Raw genomic sequence first — 24,236 nt, forward strand, 5'->3', positions numbered from 1 at the left:
GTAATACTCACAGATCTTATTTACAGGAATCTGAGTATATTGTTTCTTTGCTGTGTTTTGTTGTCACTAAGGTGCTGTATAAGAGAAATGGCACCACTGGTTATTAACAGTGACAAGACTCTCTCTGTAATCTATTTTTGAACAGATATAACTGTACTCCCTGATTTATATTTCATTTCATAATTTATTATTTTTTATTTATCAAGAGAATAAATTTCAAAGACCTGATAAAATATACAGTGACTTTGAGATATCCTACGTATAGAAAGTTAAGGAACACAGTGTTAAATGGCAATGTTATTCTTCTGTGATTTAAAAAGCAATACATAGAGTACATAAAGAATCAGCAGACAGAAGAGAACAAAAACAAATGCCATTTATGTGTGACAACAGCAGAAATGGTGCTTGGGGCTCTGCCTTGGGATGGATGAGGCATCAACTCAGTTCGATTTGTCCAAAAAGTAGATTACAGAGAGAGTCTTGTCACTGACAATGACCACTAGTGCAATTTCTCTTATACAGCACCTCAGTGAAAACGAGAGGTGCAGAACAACATGGGTGAAGTTGTTCCTTCTGATCAGGAAGAAGAAGTAGATGAGGCCTTCTTCAGACGGATGGAAGAAGCCTCATGTTTGCAGGCTCTGAACCTCATGGAGGACTTTATCTGTCTTGGTATCCACTAGTGGAGCACCACAACAAGGCATGAGCAATGCCTTGGAGAGTGCATAGATGAGAAATTCCTAAGAAAGATGAGCAATGAGCCAACAAGGAGAGGTGCTCAGATGGACCTCACACTTACAAACATGGAAGGATTTGTCAGGGATGGGAAAGTCCAGGAGATTTCAGGAGAGCAGAATTCGGCAGAGCCCCATGGGATATGGCCCTGGAGAGAAGAGGGATCCATGAGAGATGGTCAGTTTTCAAAGATCATCTTCTCCAAACTCAATAATGGTCAAGCCCTACATGTGGGAAGTTGAGCAAGGAGACCTGAACAAGGAGCCTCCTTGAATGAACAAGGAGCTCCTGACAAAACCCAAAGATAAAAAGGGTGGAAGCAAGGACAGAGGAGGAGTCCTGGAGGAACACAGAGACACTGCAGGGATGGGGTTAGGAAAGCCAAAGCCAGCCTAGCATTGAATCTGCTGAGGGATGTGAAGCACAAGAAAAGCTTCCATGAGTCTATCAGCAGCAAAAGGAAGGCTGTAGAAAATGTGGGCCCACTGCTGACTGTGGCAGGGACCTGGTGACAAAGGACACTATAAAAGCTGAGGTACTGGATACCTTTTGTCCCTTGATCCTTAGAGTAAGACCAGCTTCCAAAAATCTCCACTCCTTGAGACACATGGGAAATTCTGCAGCAAGAACAACATAGTGGAGAAGGATCAGGTCAGGGAATACTTAAACTAAGTGGACTTACATGGGTCCATGGGATCTGAAGCACTCACAAATGCTGAGGTAGTTGGTTGATGTTGTTGTAAGGCTGCTTGATTATCTCTGAAAGTTCAAGAGAGGTTCCTGAGGACTAGCAGAAAGGAAGTGTCACTCCTATCTTCATGAAGAGCAAGATTGAGGACCCAGGGAACTACAGGCCATTCAGACTCACCTCGTTCCCCAGGAACATGATGGAGCAAGTCATCCTGGAAACCTTTTCCAAGAATATTAAGAACAAGAAGGTGGTGGGGAGTAGTCTGCATGGATTTATGAAGGTTACCCTTCATAGCACTTGGCCAACTCGATAGCCTTTTGGTTTGGTGGATAAGGGGACCGTCGCGCGGTTTTTTAATCTCACCCTTAATAAGACTTCAAACAGTATCTCCCATAGCATCCTCATAGACAAACTGCTGCAATACAGGCTATGTAAGAGTACATTAAGGTGTACTGAAGGTTAGCAGAACTGCCATGCTCATAGGGTTTTGATCTGTGGCATGGAGTCCAGCTGAAGAAATGGCAGATATGAACCTCCTGAAGTTCAGCAAAGGGCAGTGCAAAGTCCTGCACCTGGGTAAGAATAACCACACAAACCAGTACACGCTGGGGGCAGGCTGCCTGGAAAGCAGCTTGGCAGAAAAGGATGTGGGGGCTCTTGGTGGACAAGCTGAGCATGAGTCAGCAGTGTGCCCTCGTGGCAAAGGACAACAACACCCCTGGCAGCACTGGAAATAGCACTGCCAGAGGAATGAGGGAGGCCTTCTTCAGGTCATGGGATCAGGCCGTCTGAAAGCAAACTGAACTTGATATAATTATCTTTCTGTATTCCCTCAGCAAGGTGTTGATTAGAATTCTGATGACGAGGTAGAAGTACTGTCCTGAAGCTGCCCGGCTGTCCTTCCTCTGTCCTTCATATGGTCATGAGTCTTCAAAAGGCCAGCGATGATGCAGAAGTGGGAGCCCCCAGAAGCATCTCCAGAATACTACACCTCTCCATTGCAACTCCTAAAGTTGCCTTTAACAGACAAGAATATTACGTTATATTCAAGATCATCCATACCTTTTCTTCAGCACTGCTTGGCAGTGCTTTCTCAGGTTTATCTGTTCTGCTTCGCTTTTGACATTCAAAAAAAAAAAAAAAAAAATCAGTAAGCTACAGTACTTTGCTTCTGTGTCCTACAATAAAATATTAACCTCCAAGAATTCTCGAAGAATTTTCAGCCCCACGGAGGCTTAGATTAGATTTTCTGCTATTCTTTATTTATTGCATACATTCCTTCTAGCTTCAGATTCCCCTTTGAAGAATAAAATCAGGACAGAAAGATTTTCTCACTGCAGCTGCTGCACTTACTCCCATTAGTGCAAACTGCTGAACACGGTGTGAGTGCCTTTATTCTAAATATTTGTATTTTCACACTAAAATGACAGATACAAGAATAAAAATTTAGCATCATGTTGACTTTTTCTGGTTTTGTTATTGCCCCTCTGGAATATGGCAGAGCCACCAATTTCCTTGTAGCGTGCAATGCTGTTTGAGTACTTCACTTTATATCAGAACATATAGGCTTGCTTTTTAGGTGCTACTTCTTATTAATATTCTATACGATAGCCAGTGCAACATATACAAGGCAAAATTGAAAGAACCGGACAAGAAGCTGACAGAATAAATTCAAGACAAATTCAAGCAACAAGCATTATTTATCCTAACACCAGTTTGATATTGTCACGTATTTTGATAACGAATTACTGTTTATTAAATAGACTCTGAATCATTTTTTGAGGCTGCCTGCTAGCAGGCAGATGCTAGCTCCATTTTCACAAAATCACACAATCACAGAATGGTAGAGGTTGGAAGGGACATCTGGAGATGATCTGGTCCAAACTAGAGCACGTTGCCAACAGATTTTTGGAACAGCCCAAACATCCATGAAGACAGGGCATGTAGGAAATCCCAGTGAAGTTACGAGATCAGTAACTGATCATCAAGATCAGTTGGAAAGACAGACTAAACCAAAGATAGCAGTTCTTCCTTTTGCTATCTTCCTTCTTCGTCTACCAAAAGAAGTGACTTCTTTGGGATTTGCTGTAACTGTCACCTGGTTGTATTGCTGATGTTTCCAAACACATGCAGAAATGCCCTTCTTTTTAAATTGCAAGATGAAATGGTCTGTGTTGGAAAAAAAGAGCTTGCTATTTGCCCTTGCATCCTACTAGCAGAAGATCCTGAGCTATCATACTTACTAGAGTAAGGAAAGTGATTTTATTTATTTTATGTATTTATTTAGTCAATTGGAAATGCATACAGAAAATTAGGTGCTGTCACCAGCATGTTAAAGGCTTTATTCAAGAAACATCTAACTCTTAGGGTCATTCTCAGAAAACATTCTCAAATGAGACCTTTCAGTCAAGCAGTTGTAAACAGAGAAAACTACCATAACATTATATGTTATTGTCTTTCCTGTATATAGCTTGGTAAATACCAATTCTGACATTTGAAATTTAAATCTAAGTTTGAAAATAAAGATGAATCAGCATTCTGTGTTTGTCTGCTTGTGGAAGGGAATGGTTGCCAATTCCTTCTTGTTACCATCTCTTCCAGAGAATTTATGGAAACTCAGGTAATGACAGAAAACACAAGCAGAGACCAATGAGGGCTTACAATTTTTTCTTCAGATTGTCAGAAGATGGGGTCATTCCAAATATCACAGGTTTCTCAGGAACTAGCTGAAATATAGCCCTCTGCAATAAGGAATATTGACACAATCCCAAGAAGACTAAAACCACTCTACTTTTATGCACTTCCTTTCAGCTAGTTATATCAAGGAATCAATTGTTAAAGCTTTCTAGACCCTAGTCTCAGGGACTTTATCTTTACCTACTACTTGTTGTTAAAAAATGTGACTTGGAAGCTTGGGAAACAATCTCTCAGAAAAGGGCCCATCCTTCTCTATGCATGTTCATCTCTCTCCAGAAGATACAACATACTCAAATGCACATTAACAAAAAAGACACTATGCTGATAAAGTCAGAACAGAGGTGAAAGAAAGATCAGGATGAAACATATTTGTGTTTGCAACTCTTGGTGATGACCTAGATTTATGCATCTAAATTACAATTAAATAATGTTAAGGTTGCGAGTGACTCACAAGAGCAAAGAAATGTGCAATTAAAGAGAAAATACACCATATGTCCTTTGATATCTAGGCATATTGCTGTGCATTAAGAAAGTCATAAAAGAGACACCCTGTTGTGGTTATGTGTTCTGAGACATGTGGCACATTTCCATTGTAGCTATCTATTTCCCTGCTTGTACGCATCTGTGCCATTATTTACATGTTGATTTTAAAATGGAGCTGTGGAGTCTTTTTCCAATATTTCTTTAGAACTGTTGCTATTTATGAATGTGTAAGTCCAACATTTTAAACATATGAATGAAAAGTCATCACAAAGGAAAGGGAAATAAAGGGATTTCATTTAATTGTCAGACAAAGCCAGGCAAAAAAGATGGTTTTAGTTATTACAAATGAATGAAATTATGTGTCCGTCTTCCCCTAAAATCAGATATAGCTGAATTCCAAATACCATTCTCCCATATTTTGCATAGAAATAGGAAGGAATGAAAAAGTTTCTCACATTCAGTTTGGACCACCTTTGTGAAATTTGACAGGCAATTACTCCTTTCATTTTAAGGTTCCTCACCTGTGGAACCCCACAAGCCTATTTTTTCCTCTGCTCATCGTCAACCAGAAAATGTGGGGGAACATAAAGCAACGTTCAGGTCTTAAAAGCAGTATTTATGTGGCTGACATCTAACCAATATTGTCTCCAATACTGTGATCACCAAGATACCCCCCATGCAACATATCCTGCAAACAGTGGTTGGGTAACCAGAACGTGAGAGGAAGCTAAGTTATACTTGTGGGGAAACACTCTGCTGAATCCTGAGTGTCCAGACTACTTTGTGAGAGCGTTTGCCTTCTGGTTACTGAAGGTGCCTGCAGCTTTAGGACACTTTTAGACACCTCAGCAGTTCTCAAGAGCCAAGTGCTCTTCTTCTGCTTCTTCTGCTGAAGAATTAAGTCCTCGTTCTTCTATTTGCAAGCGGATAGGAGATAGCACCTCCTCGCTACACTCTGGTCACAGTTGTCTTGCCTTCTTCAGTCTTAGGATTCCTTATTGTCATCTGTGATATCTAGAAAAAGTATAAATTTGAGCACAGAGCTATTGCAACCATTATCCTATGAGTTTACTCGAAGAACATTGAGCAATAACCATGAATCACAATGAAGCCTATCAACTTCAGAAAAATGGGTTTCTTCGACCCTTTCTCCTTTGCATTTGGTTTCCTACAAGCATGACAGTGAGGATGATGATAAAGTATGTGGGAGACAAGAGAAAAATAAAAAATCCTGTTAGTATAAATAAAGTAAAACGGGCCCAGATACCACGGGGATGAGTGAAATGGTTAGAAACAAACAGCCTAATGGATGTGCTGGCATCACTCCTCCTCCTTAGAATGACCTACAGGGAAAGGACTGGGCCAGAGACGTTTTCTGGAGAGGACAGCAAGCCAGATTACCGGCACATCGAGCCAGGGTGCCATGTAATCAGGGCATGGAGGGGAACAGGCCTAAAAAAGGGGCCTTGGAGAGGGGGATGCAGTGGGAGTGCAGCAGCTTGGGGACAGCAGTCTGGGAACAGGGGATGAGGGCGATGGGCAGCGGCAGTCAGTGCCAGGACAGCGGAGCCAGGAGGAGCAATCTGGATGGGGAGAGGAGGCAGCCTCGGAGAAGCAGGAAGCAGGGAAGGAGGCAGCACTCGTGGCCCATTGCTCAGCACATAGAGAAGTGGACGTGCCTGGAGAAAATAAAGCATTTTCCAAAACTTCGGCTGTGCATCTTCTGCCTCGCTTTGCAACCGCCCTCAGCGACTCCCAGCCCTGCCAGGAACTGAAGACTTGGCAAATCTGCACAGGAGGATCCGCGGTGAGGCCAGAGCCCCCCCAGCAGCAGCAGTGGAAAAGCGGGGCTGCAGTGGGCGACCTGACCCTCGGCAGCGAGCGCTTCTCCTCGCCCACTTCGCTTGGCAAGGGGGAAGCTGCAGAGGCCGGTGCTGAAACCAGCCCAACACCAAGCAGCCGGGGGCTCGGGCTGCCCACTGCTGCTCCCCCAAAACTTTTATTTTATTTTATTTTATTTTATTTTATTTTATTTTATTTTATTTTATTTTATTTTATTTTATTTTATTTTATTTTATTTTATTTTATTTTATTTTATTTTACCTTATTTTACCTTATTTTACCTTATTTTATTTTACCTTATTTTATTTTACCTTATTTTATTTTATTTTACCTATTTTATTTTACCTTACTTTAATTTATTTTTACCTTACTTTATTTTACCTTACTTTACATTAATTTACCTTTCTTTCTTCTATTTTACCATTTATTTTATTTTATTTTATTTTATTTTATTTTATTTTATTTTATTTTATTTTATTTTATTTTATTTTATATTTTATTTTACCTTATTTTATTTCATTTTATATTTTATTTTACCTTATTTTATTTTACTTATCTATTTTACTAATTTTATTTCTTATTTTATTTTACCTTATTTTAATTTATTTTTACCTTGCTTTATTTTTCTTTTCCATATTTTTCTTTTCCATATTTTTCTTTTCCTTATTTATTTTTCTTTTCTTTTCTTTTCTTTTCTTTTCTTTTCTTTTCTTTTCTTTTCTTTTCTTTTCTTTTCTTTTCTTTTCTTTTCTTTTCTTTTCTTTTCTTTTCTTTTCTTTTCTTTTCTTTTTTGATTTTACTTATTTTGTTCCTTATTTTATTTTACCTATTTTATTTTATTTATTTTATTTTTTATTTTACTTATTTTATTTTATTTTATTTTATTTTATTTTATTTTATTTTATTTTATTTTATTTTATTTTATTTTATTTTATTTTATTTTATTATTTCCTTTCATTTTATTTTAATTTCTCCACCTGTCAGTTTTGGCAGCCGCTCGGAGCGGGCTCTGCGCTTCCCCGCCCCCTCCCCCCTCGCCCCGCCCCTCGCCTCCCCCCGCCCCGCCCCTCTCCCCGTCGCGGGCTGCTCGGGCGCGACCAAGTGCCGCGAAGGGCGGAGGGGGGAGCAGCGCGGCCCTCGTAACATCAGCCCCGCAGAGCACCCATCCCCCCTCCCCCCTCCCCCCCCCCGCTGGCTGTACCACTTCGCCGCCCGTCCGGCGCTAGGGAGACTTGGGACGGAACGTACCATTAGCACACGGGGGGGGGAAGGGGTGTCCGGGCAGGCGGCGTGACAAATAGCGATGTCAATCAAACAGCGCACCGCCATCCCAGCCTCCCACTCCTTTATAAAATATCTCTGAAATGACTTCGGCTCCTTCGCTCCCCTCCTCCCTGCTCCAAAGCGCGAGAAAACCCTCTCTCCTTTCCTCCCCCCCCCCCGGCGGGCTGGCGATGGTGCGTCCCGCCGTGTCGGGGCGCCTTAAGGGGCGGGGGCGGGCGGGGGCCGTGCTGCCAGCGGCGCCGCCGCCATGTCGGTGGCCTTCGCGGCCCCCCGGCAGCGGGGCAAAGGCGAGATCACGCCGGCCGCCATACAGAAGGTGGGCGGGGGGGGAATGGGGCCCACGGCGGGGTTATGGGGCCGGTTTGGGCGGCTGGTGGCTGGGTGCGAGCCCGCGGGGGGCTGCGGAGGCCTCGGGCCCGCTGCGCGGGGAGGGTGCGCGGCTGAGGGGGCGGGATCGGGCCCTGCCAACGGCCGTTTCGGGGCCTCTGGGGACCGGGTTTAGTTCACGGCTGTGCCCTGTGGAAGGGGGGGAATAAACTCGGGGTGTGCGCTTTTAAGTATGTTTCTTGGCAGAGGTTAAGTGAAGAAACTGAAAAACTGCTCGTAGATCAAGCACAGGTGGCTGAATGGGGAACTACACAAACATAGCGATAACAGTGGCTTACAATCTTTAAACTTCAGTCTCTAACTTCAATCACTTCAATCTCTAAAGCTAAGGGGGAAGGCTAACAGTGTTCTATAACTAACTGGTGAAATTAGAGCTTTCTGCAATGCTGACTTTTCTTAAAGGAAAAAAAAACCTCTAAGGATAAGAGCAAGACCCAAATTTATCTTCGGTATCCCCTAAACAAACCTAAACTTAATTCACGCTTCTTTATCGTTTCAGATGTTGGATGAGAATAACCACCTTATTCAGTGCATAATGGACTATCAGAACAAAGGAAAGACATCTGAATGCTCACAGTAAGATATTGGTCCAAATCCTGTGGACAGGATAAATTTTCATCCAGATCACAATTGTTGATTTGTTTAGCTCACATTGAAGGAAAACTGCTGGGAGGAATAGAAGAGTATTGCTGCAGATACTGCACTTTGTTTTTTTTTTTTGCTGTATGGTTATTGGTTCTGTCAAATGTTGCAAATTGATTATTGGAAGTTGGTAGTGTGATGGTGCTAATAAAAATGGGGGCTGTATAACTGAGATAATCTCCTGTATCATAATTAAGCTTTGGGAAGGAGGGACTCCTGCCTAAGAACAAACAAGATCTATCCTAAAAGTCTGGCTTGCTAAAGTATCCCCTGCAGATCTGTTGCCTACTGGGCTTTCTGGGGAGTGATCAGGGAGACAGCTGCGGAAGGAGGGAATTATTTTCCCATTACTTGGACAAATATTCCATCATGTGATGACAGCGGAGTACCACAGTATGGCTCTTGAGGCCCTTCTGAAGAGAACTGGTAGTCTGGGGGGAAGATGGGGTCGTACATCAGTGTTTTGGCTTTATGGGAATGCTTTTGTTTATACGAGTAGGGTGTAGCACAGTTACTATATTAAGCTGCGTGCAAGCGTGTAGCTACATATTTGTACTCTGTTCCTGCGACTGTGGGCTGGATGTTGAGACTCTGGAATGTGGTTCTGTCGCAAAAAAATAAAAATCCCCCAGCAAACTTCCAAAGTTCAGGGTCCTGATGGAACGTTTGCACTGTTCTTGGTTGTGATTCATATTAAAGTGATACCTTGCATCTGGGGACGTAGCAAAAGCAGCTCCCTTTCCCTAGTGTTTCTGATAGAAATGACACCAAACAGCCACGCTTACTCTAGATGTCTCCTGGTGACTTGGTTTGAGGCAGGAAGTGAAACAGTTGAGAGCAGCATCGCCATGTTTTAGACATGAACTACCAAGACAGGAGCTGTAGAGAACAGGCACAGATGTCACAGAAGATGTGGGAAAGGTGAGGCAATAGGGAAGTGTGGGACAAAGGTGTAGGATTCCTGGTAATGGTACCCCTGTCTCTTTAATTTTACTTTACATAAGTAGCTTTCTTGACATGCATGGAGTTGAAGTAAATGAGGTAACATTGTCTTCCTGACTTAATGTCTTTTTTTCCTGTTGTTCTCTGTGGTAGGTACCAGCAGATGCTGCACACAAACTTGGTTTACCTAGCCACTATAGCTGACTCCAACCAGAACATGCAGTCTCTACTACCAGCAGTAAGTATGGAATGGTGTAAAACCGAGGGAAGAGATTTTATTTGGGCTACTGGGGTGGGTAAGAAGGTATTTAAGGTACTATACAATGAATACAAGCTGCAGTGTCTCTTTGTGCTATGTTTAGAGTCTGATGTTCTCACTGCTTCGGTCAAGCTCACAATCTGACCGGTTTAGCTGAAGACTGATATTCTGGGATGCAGCATGCAAAGGCTAGCTAATAAGTTAAGCCAGACAACCTGTGTGTACTGCGTTTTCTCACCTGAGTTTTCCTTGTGCGTCTCATCATCACCTCACATAACAGTACTGTTTTTTTCCCTTGCTACTGTAGGGAAAGATTGGGAGTTCAGGGGATTTTCCACTTTTTTTTTTTTGCTGGAATATCATCCATTCTTCCGCCTCCATGGAGCGAGGTGGTTGGATAAATGTCTGCTTTGCAGGATTTTAGGGATGTCTTAAATGTTTTGCTTCTCTCCTTTATCTGAAAGTGACCTTTGTGGTAGATAGTGATGTGTAAGAAATAAGGTCATGCAGACTCATTCTGAGAAACTGCATAGCTTTACAAATGAAACATTTGTTGGATTTGCCTTTTGTTTAATTGATAGTTTCTCTGAATTGGTATTTCTGAACTTGTATTTCGTATCATACCACCAATTTTTACTTCTTTTACCCTCCTTTCCATTCCATATGGAATGGTAAGGAAAGATACAACAAACATGAAAATAGCTTACTGTCTTTTTGTGTGTGTTAATCAGAAAGCTTGGGGAGTTCATTGTGAGTAACACGAGTAAGTTCTTTGTTTTTTTGGTAATAAGACTTTTCTTGAATTAATATAGTCTTGATTCATTTCTGTAATATGAAGCTAAAAAGAATGTCTATAAAACAGCCATTCCTAGATACTAGTTCTCACCAACTGAAATTGAATTACTTTTTCTTTGGTCTCTGGAGGAGTGTTCTCCAGTCATTGCTACTAGCAAAGCATCTTTTCAAGTTGGTACCTAGAGGACTATAGAAACCAGTGCTTCATTACGTCCAACCTGTTGTGCCTGCAGAGGCTTCTCTTTTTATAAATCCAAGCTTGTAGCTGTGGGGGAAGGGAAAGAAACCTTTAAGAGGGTTGTGCATTACTCAGCTAATGTTTTTTTGGAGGCTTAATTCATATCCTGGTTCTGATGACAACTGGAAATGAATTTGACCTTATTGTAGTCCCTGGTGCACAGCCCTGTTCTCACTGTTGAATGTGGTGACATTCTTTTAAGAAAAAAATGAAGATAGGGCTGGGAAAGACTCTTGCAGATCAGGACTGAAGTACACTTCTGATATTGCATTTGAAGTGTAGTCTGTAGTAGTGACAAAATTAGCTTTTCCTTCTTTGGATTACCGTGTGGGGGATAGAAAGGCAGCTTCCAAGTTTTTCTTCTACGATAAAATACAAAATGAGATTTCAGTGTTCAGCCTTACTGAAATGTAAAGGCAGTGACCTACCAAGTCAAATCTTTGAAGATCTGCCTGAGATGTGGTAATTTCATCAGTTAAGCATGACTTTTAGCTGAGGCATTTGGAAAATCATTCTTTATGGTAGCTATCTTCCCAATGCATTTTAGCCAGGGAAATTTGGGAACATGCAAGCTACAGCTTTTTTGAATGTAAAACTTGTTCAGACTTCATTTGTTATCCACTTCAGACCTGAGGAAGCTTAAACTGACTTGGAAGTCACTTGGCATGTGCTTCTCTGCCAGCTGTTGAACAGTCTTACTAAATTCAAGGGTTGTGGCAGGCAGCAATGCAATGTGGAGTAAGATGCTGGGTGTGTAAAAAACCTATGTTTTTTTAATAGAATACATAAACTTTATGTGGAAAGCTACTGCAATGGTAGTAACAGTGTAGTGAACCAACTGTGTTGAGCAGAGAAATGCTTTGATGAAGGGCTTAGAGGTGAGGAAGAGGTGAAACTAAAGTAAGCGTTGCAGGTTGTGGTTGAAGAGATCTAGAGAGACTTGAAGCTCCAACAAAGTTCTTGTTGTCTTTGTATGCACAGCAGATGTTGAATACTATATTTACTCATGATAAGAGGCCTTCTTCACATCAGAAGACAATAGGAAATGTTCATCTCCTTGAGCTGACCAGTCTATTTGCTGAGTTGACCAGGGCTATTTTGTCCTGTCTTCTGAACAGGATGGGAGCAGTGGCTAAGTCTGCAGTTGATGCAGCTTTTGGTGCCTCTGAATGAGTTATGACGGTTGTTTTCTTGGACAGCAGTGGAAAGTCATGGTATAGGGTCAGCTTCCCAAAAAGGGTTTGTGTAATTGAGAAACTCAACACATGTTTCACTTCCATTTGTCTGCTTTTAAGGAAGGCAACGGCAAAATACCAGTTTTCTTGAAGTGTAGAGAACAAAGATGCAGTTAAAAGGTGGTTACTGGGACTTCCAAGACCAACCCCCCAAAAACAGCGGTGTGCACAGAAGCAGTATGCACACAGTGTGTGTTCCTAACTACGTGGTGTCTCAAACTGCAAAGCAGGCATCTTGTCCTTCCCAACTTTTAATTCTTATGCTTTCTTGAGACAATGCTTTAGTGACATTAAAAACCTATTGCTAACTATTGAATGAAAACAGCCTTATCTCCTCAGGCCTTCTCTCTTCCCCATGCTGCTTCTTTTTACCAAGTATTTATAAGAAAACAACTCATGGCTGTCACGTTTCCGGAAGAAATAGAAGGAAGTTTTTGTACTGCACTTGAATGTGTTCTTTTTGGCATATTTATAATGGGCAAATATGGAAGTTTGCAGGAATTACGTGATAGGGAAGGTTTTTTTCTTTTTAAACACAGAAAAACTTAATTCTTCAGACCTGCTCATGCAATGCTGCTTGCCTTCTGCCAGTATGTGGAGCAATTGATTTCAGTGTGTATTTCAAGAATGATGAAGATAAAGGGTTATGATTATTATTCACTTCTGTAACATACTATCTTAACTATCTTATAAAAAGTGCCAGTTTATTCCACCAGCAAGGTAAATTCTGTATGTGAAGTGACTTGTAAGAAAATTCACTGAGTTGCAAAAAAAAAAAGTATGCCTTCATTAAACATCTCATTAATTTTTTAATAACCTTTCCAATATTACTAAATTGAAGACATTGAAGTGACTTTTCTTGAGAATTTTCTCTCAGAAGTGAATCCTTTTTATAGGACTAGTCATCCCTTCTGTATTCTTCACAATCTAGTCTCAGTCTTGTCACAGGCTGTCATTATAGTTACAAAACACATTATACAGTGATGATGGATGTTTATAAAAACAAACGTCAATAAAATGAAATATTGGTTACTTCCAAAGAACCTGATTCAAGAGGTAACAATCATTACAATATCTTAAAAGTACTTCAGTACTTTTCAAATGGGCACTGTTCCCTCTGTGCTTCTAATGTACTTGTGACATGATCAGCTTATAGGAAAAAAAATTTGTCTTAGGAACTGAAGAACATGCTTTACTTTTAGTCCTTCATTCTGAGTATAAAGTTGTTTAAAATATGCTAATTCAAAAAAAAGACAGCACCCAGGAAATCCAACTGTGACTCACATTCAATAACTTAAAATTTACAAATTCCTCATTCTTACCAAGAATGGGGGATCCTAAATTAATGAAGTTCATGTCCGAGTGCATGCTAAGTGTTTGGTAAAGTCTGGTCTCTGTGACACCACACTAGAAAATCTATTAGTGGTATCTTCTTTCCTAATGATCACAGTTGGCATTGGTCTTTGAACCTCTGGCTTAATTCTTTATGTAGTGAGGAGTAGGGTAAGTGTTGATAACATTTTTGAAACAGATGCAGAAAGCACTATGGTATATTGTTCTGGATTAGCCTTTCAGAACACAAGTCCATGCCAAACTCAAGTTCAAGTGTAAATTGAACTAATAACGAATGGCATAAAAAATGTTGAATGTTTCCTGCCATAAGGCAAGTGAGCTATTAGTCAGAAGTGGAATGTGAATTTTGAAGAATAATTGCTCTAATTAAAGGTTTGATAAACAGTTCTCAAAAACTAATTTCTAGAACACTTTTTGAAAGGCAAACACTCCATAGGAGGTGATGACAGGAGCATGAAACCAGCTAATGTTCCTGAGAAAAGGAGGAATGGTGTTGGCGTTCATACCCATCATGTTATGCAGGTACACTCCAAGGAGGATTTCTTCCACTGTCAGCAATTGTACTCTTTTAAAAAAAAAAAAAAAAAAGAAACTTAGATACTTTTCAATGGGGAGTTTCATGTTAGAGAAACTTTAACAAAAGAGCAATTTTCCAGCTGCTCTTTGAATGAGGCAAGTGGAGCAACTATGGGATAGGGAAAAGAAATTAAGCTTTATATTTCTGTACTGTTACTAGGAATTCTCAAGCTGGTGTAAATTCTTATTTGATAAAAGGTAACTTATTTGTGTCTGCAGTCTCTGTAAAGAATATAGTTTCTTCCATTATTTCTTTAAATTCTTTTTTTCATTCTACTTTATTTGCTGTTTTGTGCACCCAAGTCAGAAGGGGTAAGGCTCCAACAGTAATAATGTCTCTAGTAGACAGTTTTAGGCCATCTTTGTTGCTAAGGAATGAGAAATTTAGGAACATTTAGGTTCCTTTTGTAGTACTACAGTTCTAATAATTTAGCATTAACAGTGAGTATCTCAGTCTAAACACTTCACAATGAAATGGTGAAGAAGATTTTTTCTTGAGGTTTTACGGTTCTATTAGAGATGAGATGTAATTACTTCCGTCAGTAGACTAGTTCCTAGTTAGGACTAATAACCAATCCTAAAATCAATGCATCATTGTGGAGCTGTGCAAGTCCTTACAGAGGTATAGCATGTCTGTATCAATTAATCCTTTGCTCTATGGATCTGCTGTACCTGTTTCCTTTGCTTGAGGCTTTGAGTGCTATTTGAGTTGACCTCTGGATGAACACTGATTTCTACGTAAGATGAACGTGGAGGCAATGTGGTTATGGCGTATTAACCAAATGAACTAGTTTTACAAATAACTAGTCAGATTTTCTTTATTTACTTGCTTTAAGCAGACAAGGGAAGGCATCTGTCACCATGGAACTGAGAAACTTCTCTTTATTAGAAGGATAGAAGGAGATCTTGTAGAACTGTTAATGTGATGTTTTGTTTTTTTTTCTTGGAAAACTTAAGGGCAAAATAACTAAATTGCCTATAGGGTTTGCGAGTTGCTACTTACCTAGTCTTTTGCTGAGTCTCTTTAACAACACTAGTACATATGTTGCTTTGTACCTTTTGGGGCTAGTAGAGTCATCCTGCTTTAGCAAAAGGGAATTAAATATGATGCATTTAAAAAAAAAATTCAGACTGTGGACCCTCGGGTTACCCATGTGTGTTGTAATCTTGTAATAAAAATTGCTTTTCCAGGTTGATTGTTTTGCTCTGGAGAGGCTTTTAAATGTTGGAAAGAAGTCTGGCTGTTTGACAAATTTCCTGTTCCCTGTCCCTGGTTAAGCTGACATAACCAGTGCTGTTCTCTCATCAGCTGTGGTTCTGCTGTTTGATGTTTTAGTGTTTCTGTGTAATGAACCAATCTGGAGAATCAGTCCAGGTTAATTACGAGGGAAGGTGGATATTCTCCATCTGGGTTAGTTCAGATTAACTGCAGGGCTGTGTTGGTAAGACTAAAAGGGAGATGGTGAGCAGCTGCAGGGAGCTGCTTAAGCCAGCACTTCGACTAAAAGAAATTCTTACCAGAACATGGGGTTGAAGATGTTACCATGTAAGGGGTGAGTTCAGACAGTGTGCTACTGCAGGTGAAATAGGAGAATCACTCCAACTTCTGAGAGCTGCTGTGCCTATATTGCTAATCAAATGTCCACATGGGGAGCTAGTGCACTGTGCGCAAGAAACTATGTTGCCTGCTAACTTCTGAAGCTGTTTCAGAAATCACTAAAAGCTAACAGCCAATTTCATTAAGGATTATGCTCCAAAATGTAATTCTCCTGTACTTGAAGATGTGATTTGCCTCTCTCCAGTAGTGTCTGTACAGTATGTGTCTGTTTCAGCCCTAGACAGTTTGCCGAGGGTGGTACCAGGCACACTGGTAGCATCAATGTTGTTGTATGGATACCAGTCCTTCTGGCTGCACCATTTTGCTGTTTCCCCAATCCTTGTGCCTTAATTGTGTTTGCTGAAGGTCTTCTGCCTGGAATAGAGGTGGAATTCTTCTCCAGGGTTATTGAATGCAAGCAAAACTTGTAAATATTGGACCAGATATTAAAGCATCTTAAAAGCCAAAGAGGCAGGGTGTAAATGGCTGTGGAACAGGAAGTTCCTGCTTTTGAAGATAGATACGAACTGTGTTTTATGGAGCTGTGAAGTACCTTTAATTTGCCTAGTTTCTATAGCTGAGGGTTCCCCAAGCTAATGCCTACAGTTAACTTATTCCTAGTCTCTCACAACAAAATCTGAATTTGTACCAGATCATTTAACTTGATTTAAATAACTTCTAGTTGTAATGAGAGTTAAAAATTGTGTGATGACTTTAAGTAAGAGAAGAGCTATTGATATGGAGACATGAAGTAATTTAGGGTTAAATTTTTCTGTTCCTTAAAATGATGTTAAGGAATATTTGTACAGTGAGATATTTTTGTGAAGCCATTTGTGCAGTTTGAAACAACTAAAGATTGCAGTTTCCTCTTTGAGTAAAATGCTTAATTACTATGTCACAAAATACTGTAACATCTTGTTCAAATATCAAGTCAAGAATTTTTCTGGTTATTGGAGGTAGTGATGTAAATCAAGACTGAGGAACTGGCTGTTAAATTACAATTCCTTACTGCTGCTGTCACAACTCATACTTCTGATAATGGTAGCACAAATTACATTTGTAGTTAACAGTGGTACATTAATTAGTAGAGGCCATTGTAAATATTTTCCACATAGAAATTCCCTCTCTCCAAGTATTACTGAGAGGTGATTCACTTTTTTTTCATTTTTAGTGGTGGTTCATTTTTTCATTTAAGATGTTCTCAGTACAAGGTACCCTGCACCTGATAAAGAAGAGTCACAGCCCAATTACGTGTATCCTGGTGATTTCAAATCTCAGAAATGTATCCCTTTATGATCTTATTTCCCACTCGGACACCTCAGGAAGTGCTCTGCAGGTGCCATCACTGTCTGTCAACAAGGTACTGTTCTCTGAGACTGGGACAGGTGCTGTGATATTAGCAATATGATATTCACAGGGCACGATATCTCTTGGGATGGGATATCTTGCTTTGTAGAACAGGGTATTTGAGGACTGAAAATAAAGATGACTGATTAAATTCTGAGTTAGGGCTTCTCTTAGAAAGATTAGAAAGCTTTTATGCTTGCACTGTATGTAGTTCTTAATTGCTATTCTAAGACAATTTCAAGAAAATTGTATTTGTGGTAGTGTACTTTCAGTATTTCGTTAGATGTATTGATTAGTGATACTTTTTTTTAGTGTGCTGAACACTATTTCTTGTATTTTACATTTTTACTGCTTTAGGAATGTTGACTACTGAATTGGTATTCGGCCTCAGTTGATATAACAATAAATTTTCCATAAACAAATCTTTCAACCTGCTATTGATGGTAAGAGAAATCTGATAATTTGACAGAGGGCAGGGAAGAAATGATAGATAAAAGTTGCAGATGTACCATTCCACTATAATAGATTTTTATTGTTTGCTGTTGTGCATTTGATCTATTTTATAGCTTATTCTTAAAAGTTTATGCTTTCAAATAACTTTAGGGATTTGTAGGATTTCGCTGAAAGTTGTCAGTTAAAAATGTTTATTTTTCTTGTCTCAGTTTTTATTAATTTATAATTGCAGGCAAATTTAATTCTTTATCTAGTTTAGCTTACCAGAATTAGGCAGAATAGTTCTTTGTTTTTCATGCTCTGATAAATTTTAAATGCTTGTAGCAATAAATTATATTCGGTATGTTTGGGGAAGTGAGCCAGAAAGTAGTGTTTAACAAGTTAAGCTATGTCTGACACTACCTTACTTCTAATTCTTTGATTTTTTTCTTGTAGTAAAATTTCAAATTTTCTACTAAATAACTGGAATAAAATTAGTAGAGATCTTAACTTGCTTTCTGTCACTTAGCCAGCAAAATAAGAAGTGGCCTTTCCTCTGGTTCTGTCAACCCACCTACAAGCGGATGTAATCTCATCCGAATGATGGAGATTAGGATTCATATTGGGTCACTTTGCTTTCACAAACTGTGCGGGTTTTCTTTTTTATTTTTTAACTTCTTAAAAAAAAATTTGGCTTTTGAATATTATGTGGTCATTTTGGACTTCAAAAGGTCTTCATTGTGCCTAGTGCATATTACCTGGGATAATCAATTTCCTCAACTTCTGTAAAGAACAAAAAAGGCTAAATGACCCAAGGTTATACTCCTTTAATTAAAGGTGATTTAAAAGAAGTTTATTACCTCTAGAAGTGTGGAATAACTGATAGAAATAGGGAAATTGCCATTTTAAAATATTTTTCCTTGTTTTCTTCTGGGTGTAGCCAGTAGAAAAATGGTCTGGCAGAATTTCACTGGGGAATAATTATATCTGCAGCAGACACTTCTTTTTAATTACCACTGGGTAGTGATTGGTTTATGACCCTGACATAAAGGCTTATATCATGCTTAAAAATATTCTATATAATCTAACTCTGTTTCTATTGCATATATGTATGTGTAATTATCTCCAAATCCTATTTAAACCTTGCTCTCATGTCCTGTGTTGATGAATTCCTCAGGTTTATGTGATTTATGTGGTGTCTTATATGTTTAATGTTATTCCTCAATTTATTGACTGTTCTCCTGGGGTTTTCTTTGTTGTTAAAGCATAAATTGGATGATCTACTTTTTCTGTGGATCATACATTAAATTGTATTTCTGTCATATCCTTTTACGTTCATTTCCTCTCTGTTTAAAAAAAAAAAATTGTCCTTTTTGACTTGTTTTGCGTAAAAGGCATTCAGTCTTTAATCACTAGTTGCCTGTCTTTGGAGTCCTTCTGCTTTTATAGTACTTTTTTTGTGATTGCTTTCCCCAAACCAAACATGTACCACAGTCACCAATACCATGGCGTTTTGTTCCTTGTGTTGTGTGCCTCACTGTTGTTATATCAAGTGCTGCAGACTGGCAGCTTGGAGAACAGGGTTCGCAATCTGAGAGCTCTGTGATTCCCAGAATCAATCCTGCTACTTAAAAGGGTACAGGGTTTGCTACCTCCTGGTTTTCTTATGGGATAGTTTATATTAATGAAAGATTACATTTATTAGCAGCTTGGACCTTTTTCTTAACATTATTTTCAATGCTCTCAAATGGGTTCACACAGGTCTTTGTCCCTTTCTGTATGTAGAAACTTCTTTTGCTAAATTATCTGGTAGTACCTTTTTGGGTGCTTTAATTACTCCTACTCCCAGTTCCCTGTGGTTTGAAGCCTTTTGCGGGGTTTTGCACCTATTGGGATTTTAAAAATCTTCAGTGGTGGTGTTTTTTTTTCCCCCTTGTCCTTGAATGTTCTCTGAACACTTTCTTATCCCTGCAGCATCTGTCTTAGTATTTAACAATAGCTGACTTCAAGTTAGAATAGATTTCAGAGTTGGAATATATAGTTTTGTCTCAAACAAGCTTTGGAGTTTTTTTAGTCCATCTTTCTATGCATAAGGGCATGCATGTGTCCGTGCAGTGGCATTTGCAGAATAAAACCCAACTATTAGGTAATTTTTTTTAGGACTTCACAGTATTTTTCAGTATCAACATGTTGTATGAACATCAGATTTAGTTGAGATTTATAGTTGGAATCTAAGAAGTTCATCTTAGTTTTGACAAGTGCTAACAGGACTTGCTAGCATTCAGCTGGGATGCTTTTTTGGTTTTCATCTGTTTCCTAGTACTGGGTTGTTGTTATTCCCTGAGCTCCAGCTCCTCATGCAGAACCACCAAGTATTGGTTTTCCTTATATGCCAAAAAATACTTCCTAAATAAAATCTAAAATGTGTGTGTTCTCATTTGTTTCTCTGTACGTTGGTTTTAGATAATTGGTAGATGGAAAGGTAGGATGATAGCGGACTTTAAAAGGTGAAGGAAAGGAAAACTTAGCTCATGTGGCCTTACTCATCCCTTCTGCTGCTCACTAGTGGAGGAAGATGAAGCAAAACAGAGCTGCGTTTCACTCACTGTTCACAGCTGCCTTTCACTTCCACCTTCACCTTCTGCTTCTATTATAGGTTGAGGAAGAAGCTTGCTCATGAAAGGTCATTCTCTTTGTTGTGGAGGAGTGGAAGGAATTTAATAAGAGTCATCTACTTGCACTTTTCTTTATCTCCTTCCTTCCTCCTCCTGAGAAAAAGTCTTTTACTAATTTCTTGAGGTATGTCTAAGACTATTGCAGGGAAAATAATACCTGCTTGAGCCATCTGAAAGAATGTTGAGAGAATAAACCAGTACTGCTCCCTCCTCCCCTCTCCCTAAGAAGTGAATACATGTCTCTATTGCACACATGTCTTAAAACCATCAAATATCTGGAGTTGGGAGGGACCCACAAGGACCATTGACTCCAACTCCTGGCTCCACATAGAACCACCTAAAAATCAGACCATGTGTCTGAGAGTGTCTGAACACTTCTTGAACTCCAGCAGCTTGGTGCTGTGACCACTGCCCTGGGAGCCTGTCCCAGTGCCCGACCCCCCTCTGGGTGCAGAACCTTTCCCTAACCCCCAGCCTGACCCTCCCCTGTCCCAGCTCCATGCCGTTCCCTCGGGTCCTGTCGCTGTCCCCAGAGAGCAGAGCTCAGCGCCTGCCCCTCCTGCTTAGCACTCCTGCTGCATGGGTGTTACACATTGCTATTAAGAGCCTTGTAATGAGGAGATGTAGTGGTATGGGGAGCTATGCTAGACAAGAACTTAGTTCACCCCCTCTGTTCTTTCTCTGAAGAGTTTCTGAAAAATACACCCATCCCTCTCTCACGGGAAGGGCTTTTGCATGAATAGTTACAGCTTTTTAGATGGGGTCCTCAATTCCAGAAACCCATGCTTTCTCTATCACAGAGATTTTTATTCCCCTGAAAGCGTTTGGCTAGGATTCGTGAGGAGGCTAGCGTGCTCTCACAGGGGTTTTTAATAGGAAAATGAAGCTGGCTACTGGCCGTTCCTTTGCCTCCTTCCATCGCCGAGCGTAGAACCTAATAGCGAATTCCCCCTTGTATTTGTTGTTTTTCTTGCTCTCCCTCTTTGAACTCTCAAGGTTATTCAGTTATTTTCCTCACAATTTCATTAGGAAATTTGCCAAAAACATCCTTTCTAGGCAGCTGTCTCTGGACCTTTGGAGGCCAGCACTAATGTGCTTCCAGTCTGTAGGGGGTGTTTGGCACAAAATTATGAACTAGGCCTTCGGTGCTTCAGGGGAGAGAGGAGCGATCTCAAACATTTTACCACACCCAGGTGCAAATTTTTTTTGCTGGTCTACGAGCATTTAGAGGCTTTCATCTCTTGTTGTACCTGTTTTGTCCTGGTGCGAGGTCTGTTCACGGCCACAAAGCGGTGATAGGAGAGGGCTGTGACGGAGGAGTTATTTTTCCATTGAACAAACGTTGCCTTGAAGGAGAGCTGCCGTGTGGGAGGGAGCAGTTCTGGCAGTCTCGAACTGTTCAGGTATAATTTTTTAATGAGGCATTGATCTGTGTTTTTTTTTTAATTCTGAAGCAATGCTCGAAGGTGTGGTAGCGCTGTCTGCCTGTAATACCTCATGTAAAATTGATAGAAATATTAAATGTTTGGCGAAAATTAATACCGAGTTAAGCGTATGGGGGGGGGGGAAGCCAGAACGGCTTCCCTGTGCCTCCTCCTCGCCCGCCGCCTGACAATATAGGCACGCAAGCAGCCGCCGTGCCATATGTAGGTATAATATATTTGTCAGCCTAACTGCTTCCCGTGTTTGACTAAACTGTCTCCTTTCAGCCACCCACACAGAATATGCCTATGGGTCCGGGAGGGATGAGTCAGAGCGGCCCTCCCCCGCCGCCGCGCTCGCACAACATGTCTTCCGACGGGCTGGTAGGTGGGGGCCCTCCTGCACCACACATGCAGAACCAGATGAACGGCCAGATGCCTGGTAAGTTTTTCTCCTCCAAGACATTAACACCAGCGTCGCTTAGCAACGGGAACGACATGGGGGCTCAGGGGATACTAGATTGTTGATGACAAAACTGCTTTGAATGCCCCCGAGTACGAGCTCTCTTAGAGTTTGTTAGCTACAGAGCTACGTGACCTGTATTCAGTGTTTATCAGGCTGCCCTTGGGCTTTGATGTAGCTGACACACAGCATTCCTCTGATGAACAGAACTGGCTAAATTTAGTCTGTTTGAAACCATGCAGTACAGCTGGCTTTAGGAGGCTTACTGGGGAAAGGTATTGGCCTGTGGCTGAGCGAATGCAAATCCTTCCGTAAAAAGGTGATGTGAAATGGTCACGGCTAAATAATTAGATAATAAAACACATCTTAAAGCGTGAATTTTGGACGTGGGTAAATATTTAAAAATAAAAAGTTAAAAAAAAAAAAAAAAAGATTAGATCACTACTTTACAGAAAGTCATCCAGTTGCCGCTAATCCTCTGTGTTCTTTATTATGGAAGATGCGTTGAATGGTAAGGTATTTGTAGAGAAATGGCCTCCAGATTATTGTTCTAGGTATAAATTTTGTCGGTTTTTATACCATCCTATTTTGCAATAAAAAGAAAAGTGCTTGAGAAGTCAAAAACAAAGCAGTGAAACAAGACAGTAAAATTCCACATCGTGCCTACTGGTACTGGCTGTGGAGTAACTACTCCCTCCAGCAGTCAGATCAGAAAGAAGGGAGCCCTGGAAAAGCATGCGTCTTTATAGAGAGGCTGTTTTCCAGGATTTCCACTCATAAAGTCGAACTGCCTATTTTGTGTGAATTGGCTTTCAACTTAAAATTGCATTCACAGGATTCCTTTTGTTCAGGACTCCTTCGTTGTTCTGTATGGAAGAACTTGTCATACAAAAGCTCTTCAGGGTACTGATTCTTCCAGGAAAGGAATCTGTGGTCAAAGGATCTTTGAAAATTTCACCTCTCAGTGGTCACGAGGATAAGCCCCATGATAATAAACACAGTAAACAACTATGCAAAACTATAGCAATTGCTACAATTTTTGCTTAAGTCTCTAATTTGTGTTCAAATCTTGATAAAATGGACTTGATAGTGACAGCTTTTCTAGGAAGAGTAGCTGAATAAAGTCCATAGGTTTTTTGTAAGTATAGTAAAAGATCTAGAGATGTTAGTTCCATCATACGTGTTGGTCATGGTCTGCATTTGGAAGTGGAAAGAGCAATATATACTGCTCCCTAAGTAGGGCAGAGATACTCTGGTTAAGGAGTCCTCTATCCATCTAAGATCCATCAGCTCCCATGGAGAATAGCATTGCTTCTCACAAATCAGTCTCTTTGACCCTCCAGTGTAATCATATTATTGTTATTATAATGATCTTTTCCAAGGAGAAGGATTACTAAGTCACAATGTGAGCATAATGACTTCACTGCAGAGCCACAGGGGAGAAAAGTCACTCCTTAAACATACATATTTTGTAATTAGATGGAATAAGAAGAGTGCTTATGAAGATACGTGAAAGGTAAATAGATTTGTTTGGGTATTCACCTAGACAGATACTTAAATAGGGTTTCCAACAAAGCTTTAATTTAGCCTTTCTTCCAACATACACCTCTTTTGAATGTCTGTTCCTTCCCTTCTCTGTTTAAGGTTGTCTCTGAGGATGTGAAGATAAACAGCTTAGGATGAGGGCATCTCTAATATTGGGAAGGCATGCTAAAATCATTTCAGAGTTACACTCTGGAGAAGGGGAAAGAGAATCGTCTTGTTAAGTGGATAGCTGAATAATTTTTCTTAAGTGTTAGCTTGCTTCTGTGTGAGCCTTTCCATATTTCATGGATGCATATTTGCAATTTATTCAATCTGTGTAGTTTTCTTTTTATAGTTTTCTCTTTATAGGGTACTTAATGTAAAACTGCACAGATACTTTGTCACAGACACCAGACACAAAACTTGAAATACCTGAAGAGATGATCTGTCCAAAAGGAGTTAGGTCGCTAGTGGGTAAGCGAAGAGAATCCAGGGTCAACAAGTGCAAGTTGACTAGCCTAGAAGTAAAACGTGTTCTCTTAAAAATGCTAGATAAGGATTTCTGGAAGGCCTTATCCAAGTAGGGGCTTCCACAGGCCTGAGTGTTGTTGGAAGGGC

The 24,236-nt window shown here is 40.2% G+C and overlaps 1 protein-coding gene across 3 annotated transcripts in view; it reads left to right on the forward strand.

Annotated features, from left to right (window-relative positions):
- The first annotated feature begins 7,938 nt into the window (after positions 1-7,938).
- The window catches only part of SS18 (SS18 subunit of BAF chromatin remodeling complex), a 38,684-nt gene continuing 22,386 nt past the window's right edge, over positions 7,939-24,236 (forward strand). For 2 of the 3 annotated variants that reach the window (XM_084511911.1, XM_084511913.1), the window contains exons 1-4: positions 7,946-8,048; positions 8,619-8,695; positions 9,857-9,941; positions 21,920-22,073. In XM_084511911.1, the coding sequence (XP_084368037.1) occupies positions 7,980-8,048; positions 8,619-8,695; positions 9,857-9,941; positions 21,920-22,073 (385 nt within the window). In that variant the 5' untranslated portion in view covers positions 7,946-7,979. Of the gene's footprint in view, positions 8,049-8,618; positions 8,696-9,856; positions 9,942-21,919; positions 22,074-24,236 lie in introns of all 3 variants that reach the window. The other variant, XM_084511912.1, reaches the window with a different exon arrangement.

This window comes from Aythya ferina (assembly GCF_964211825.1).
Source record: "Aythya ferina genome assembly, chromosome: 2".
NCBI lineage: Eukaryota > Metazoa > Chordata > Aves > Anseriformes > Anatidae > Aythya > Aythya ferina.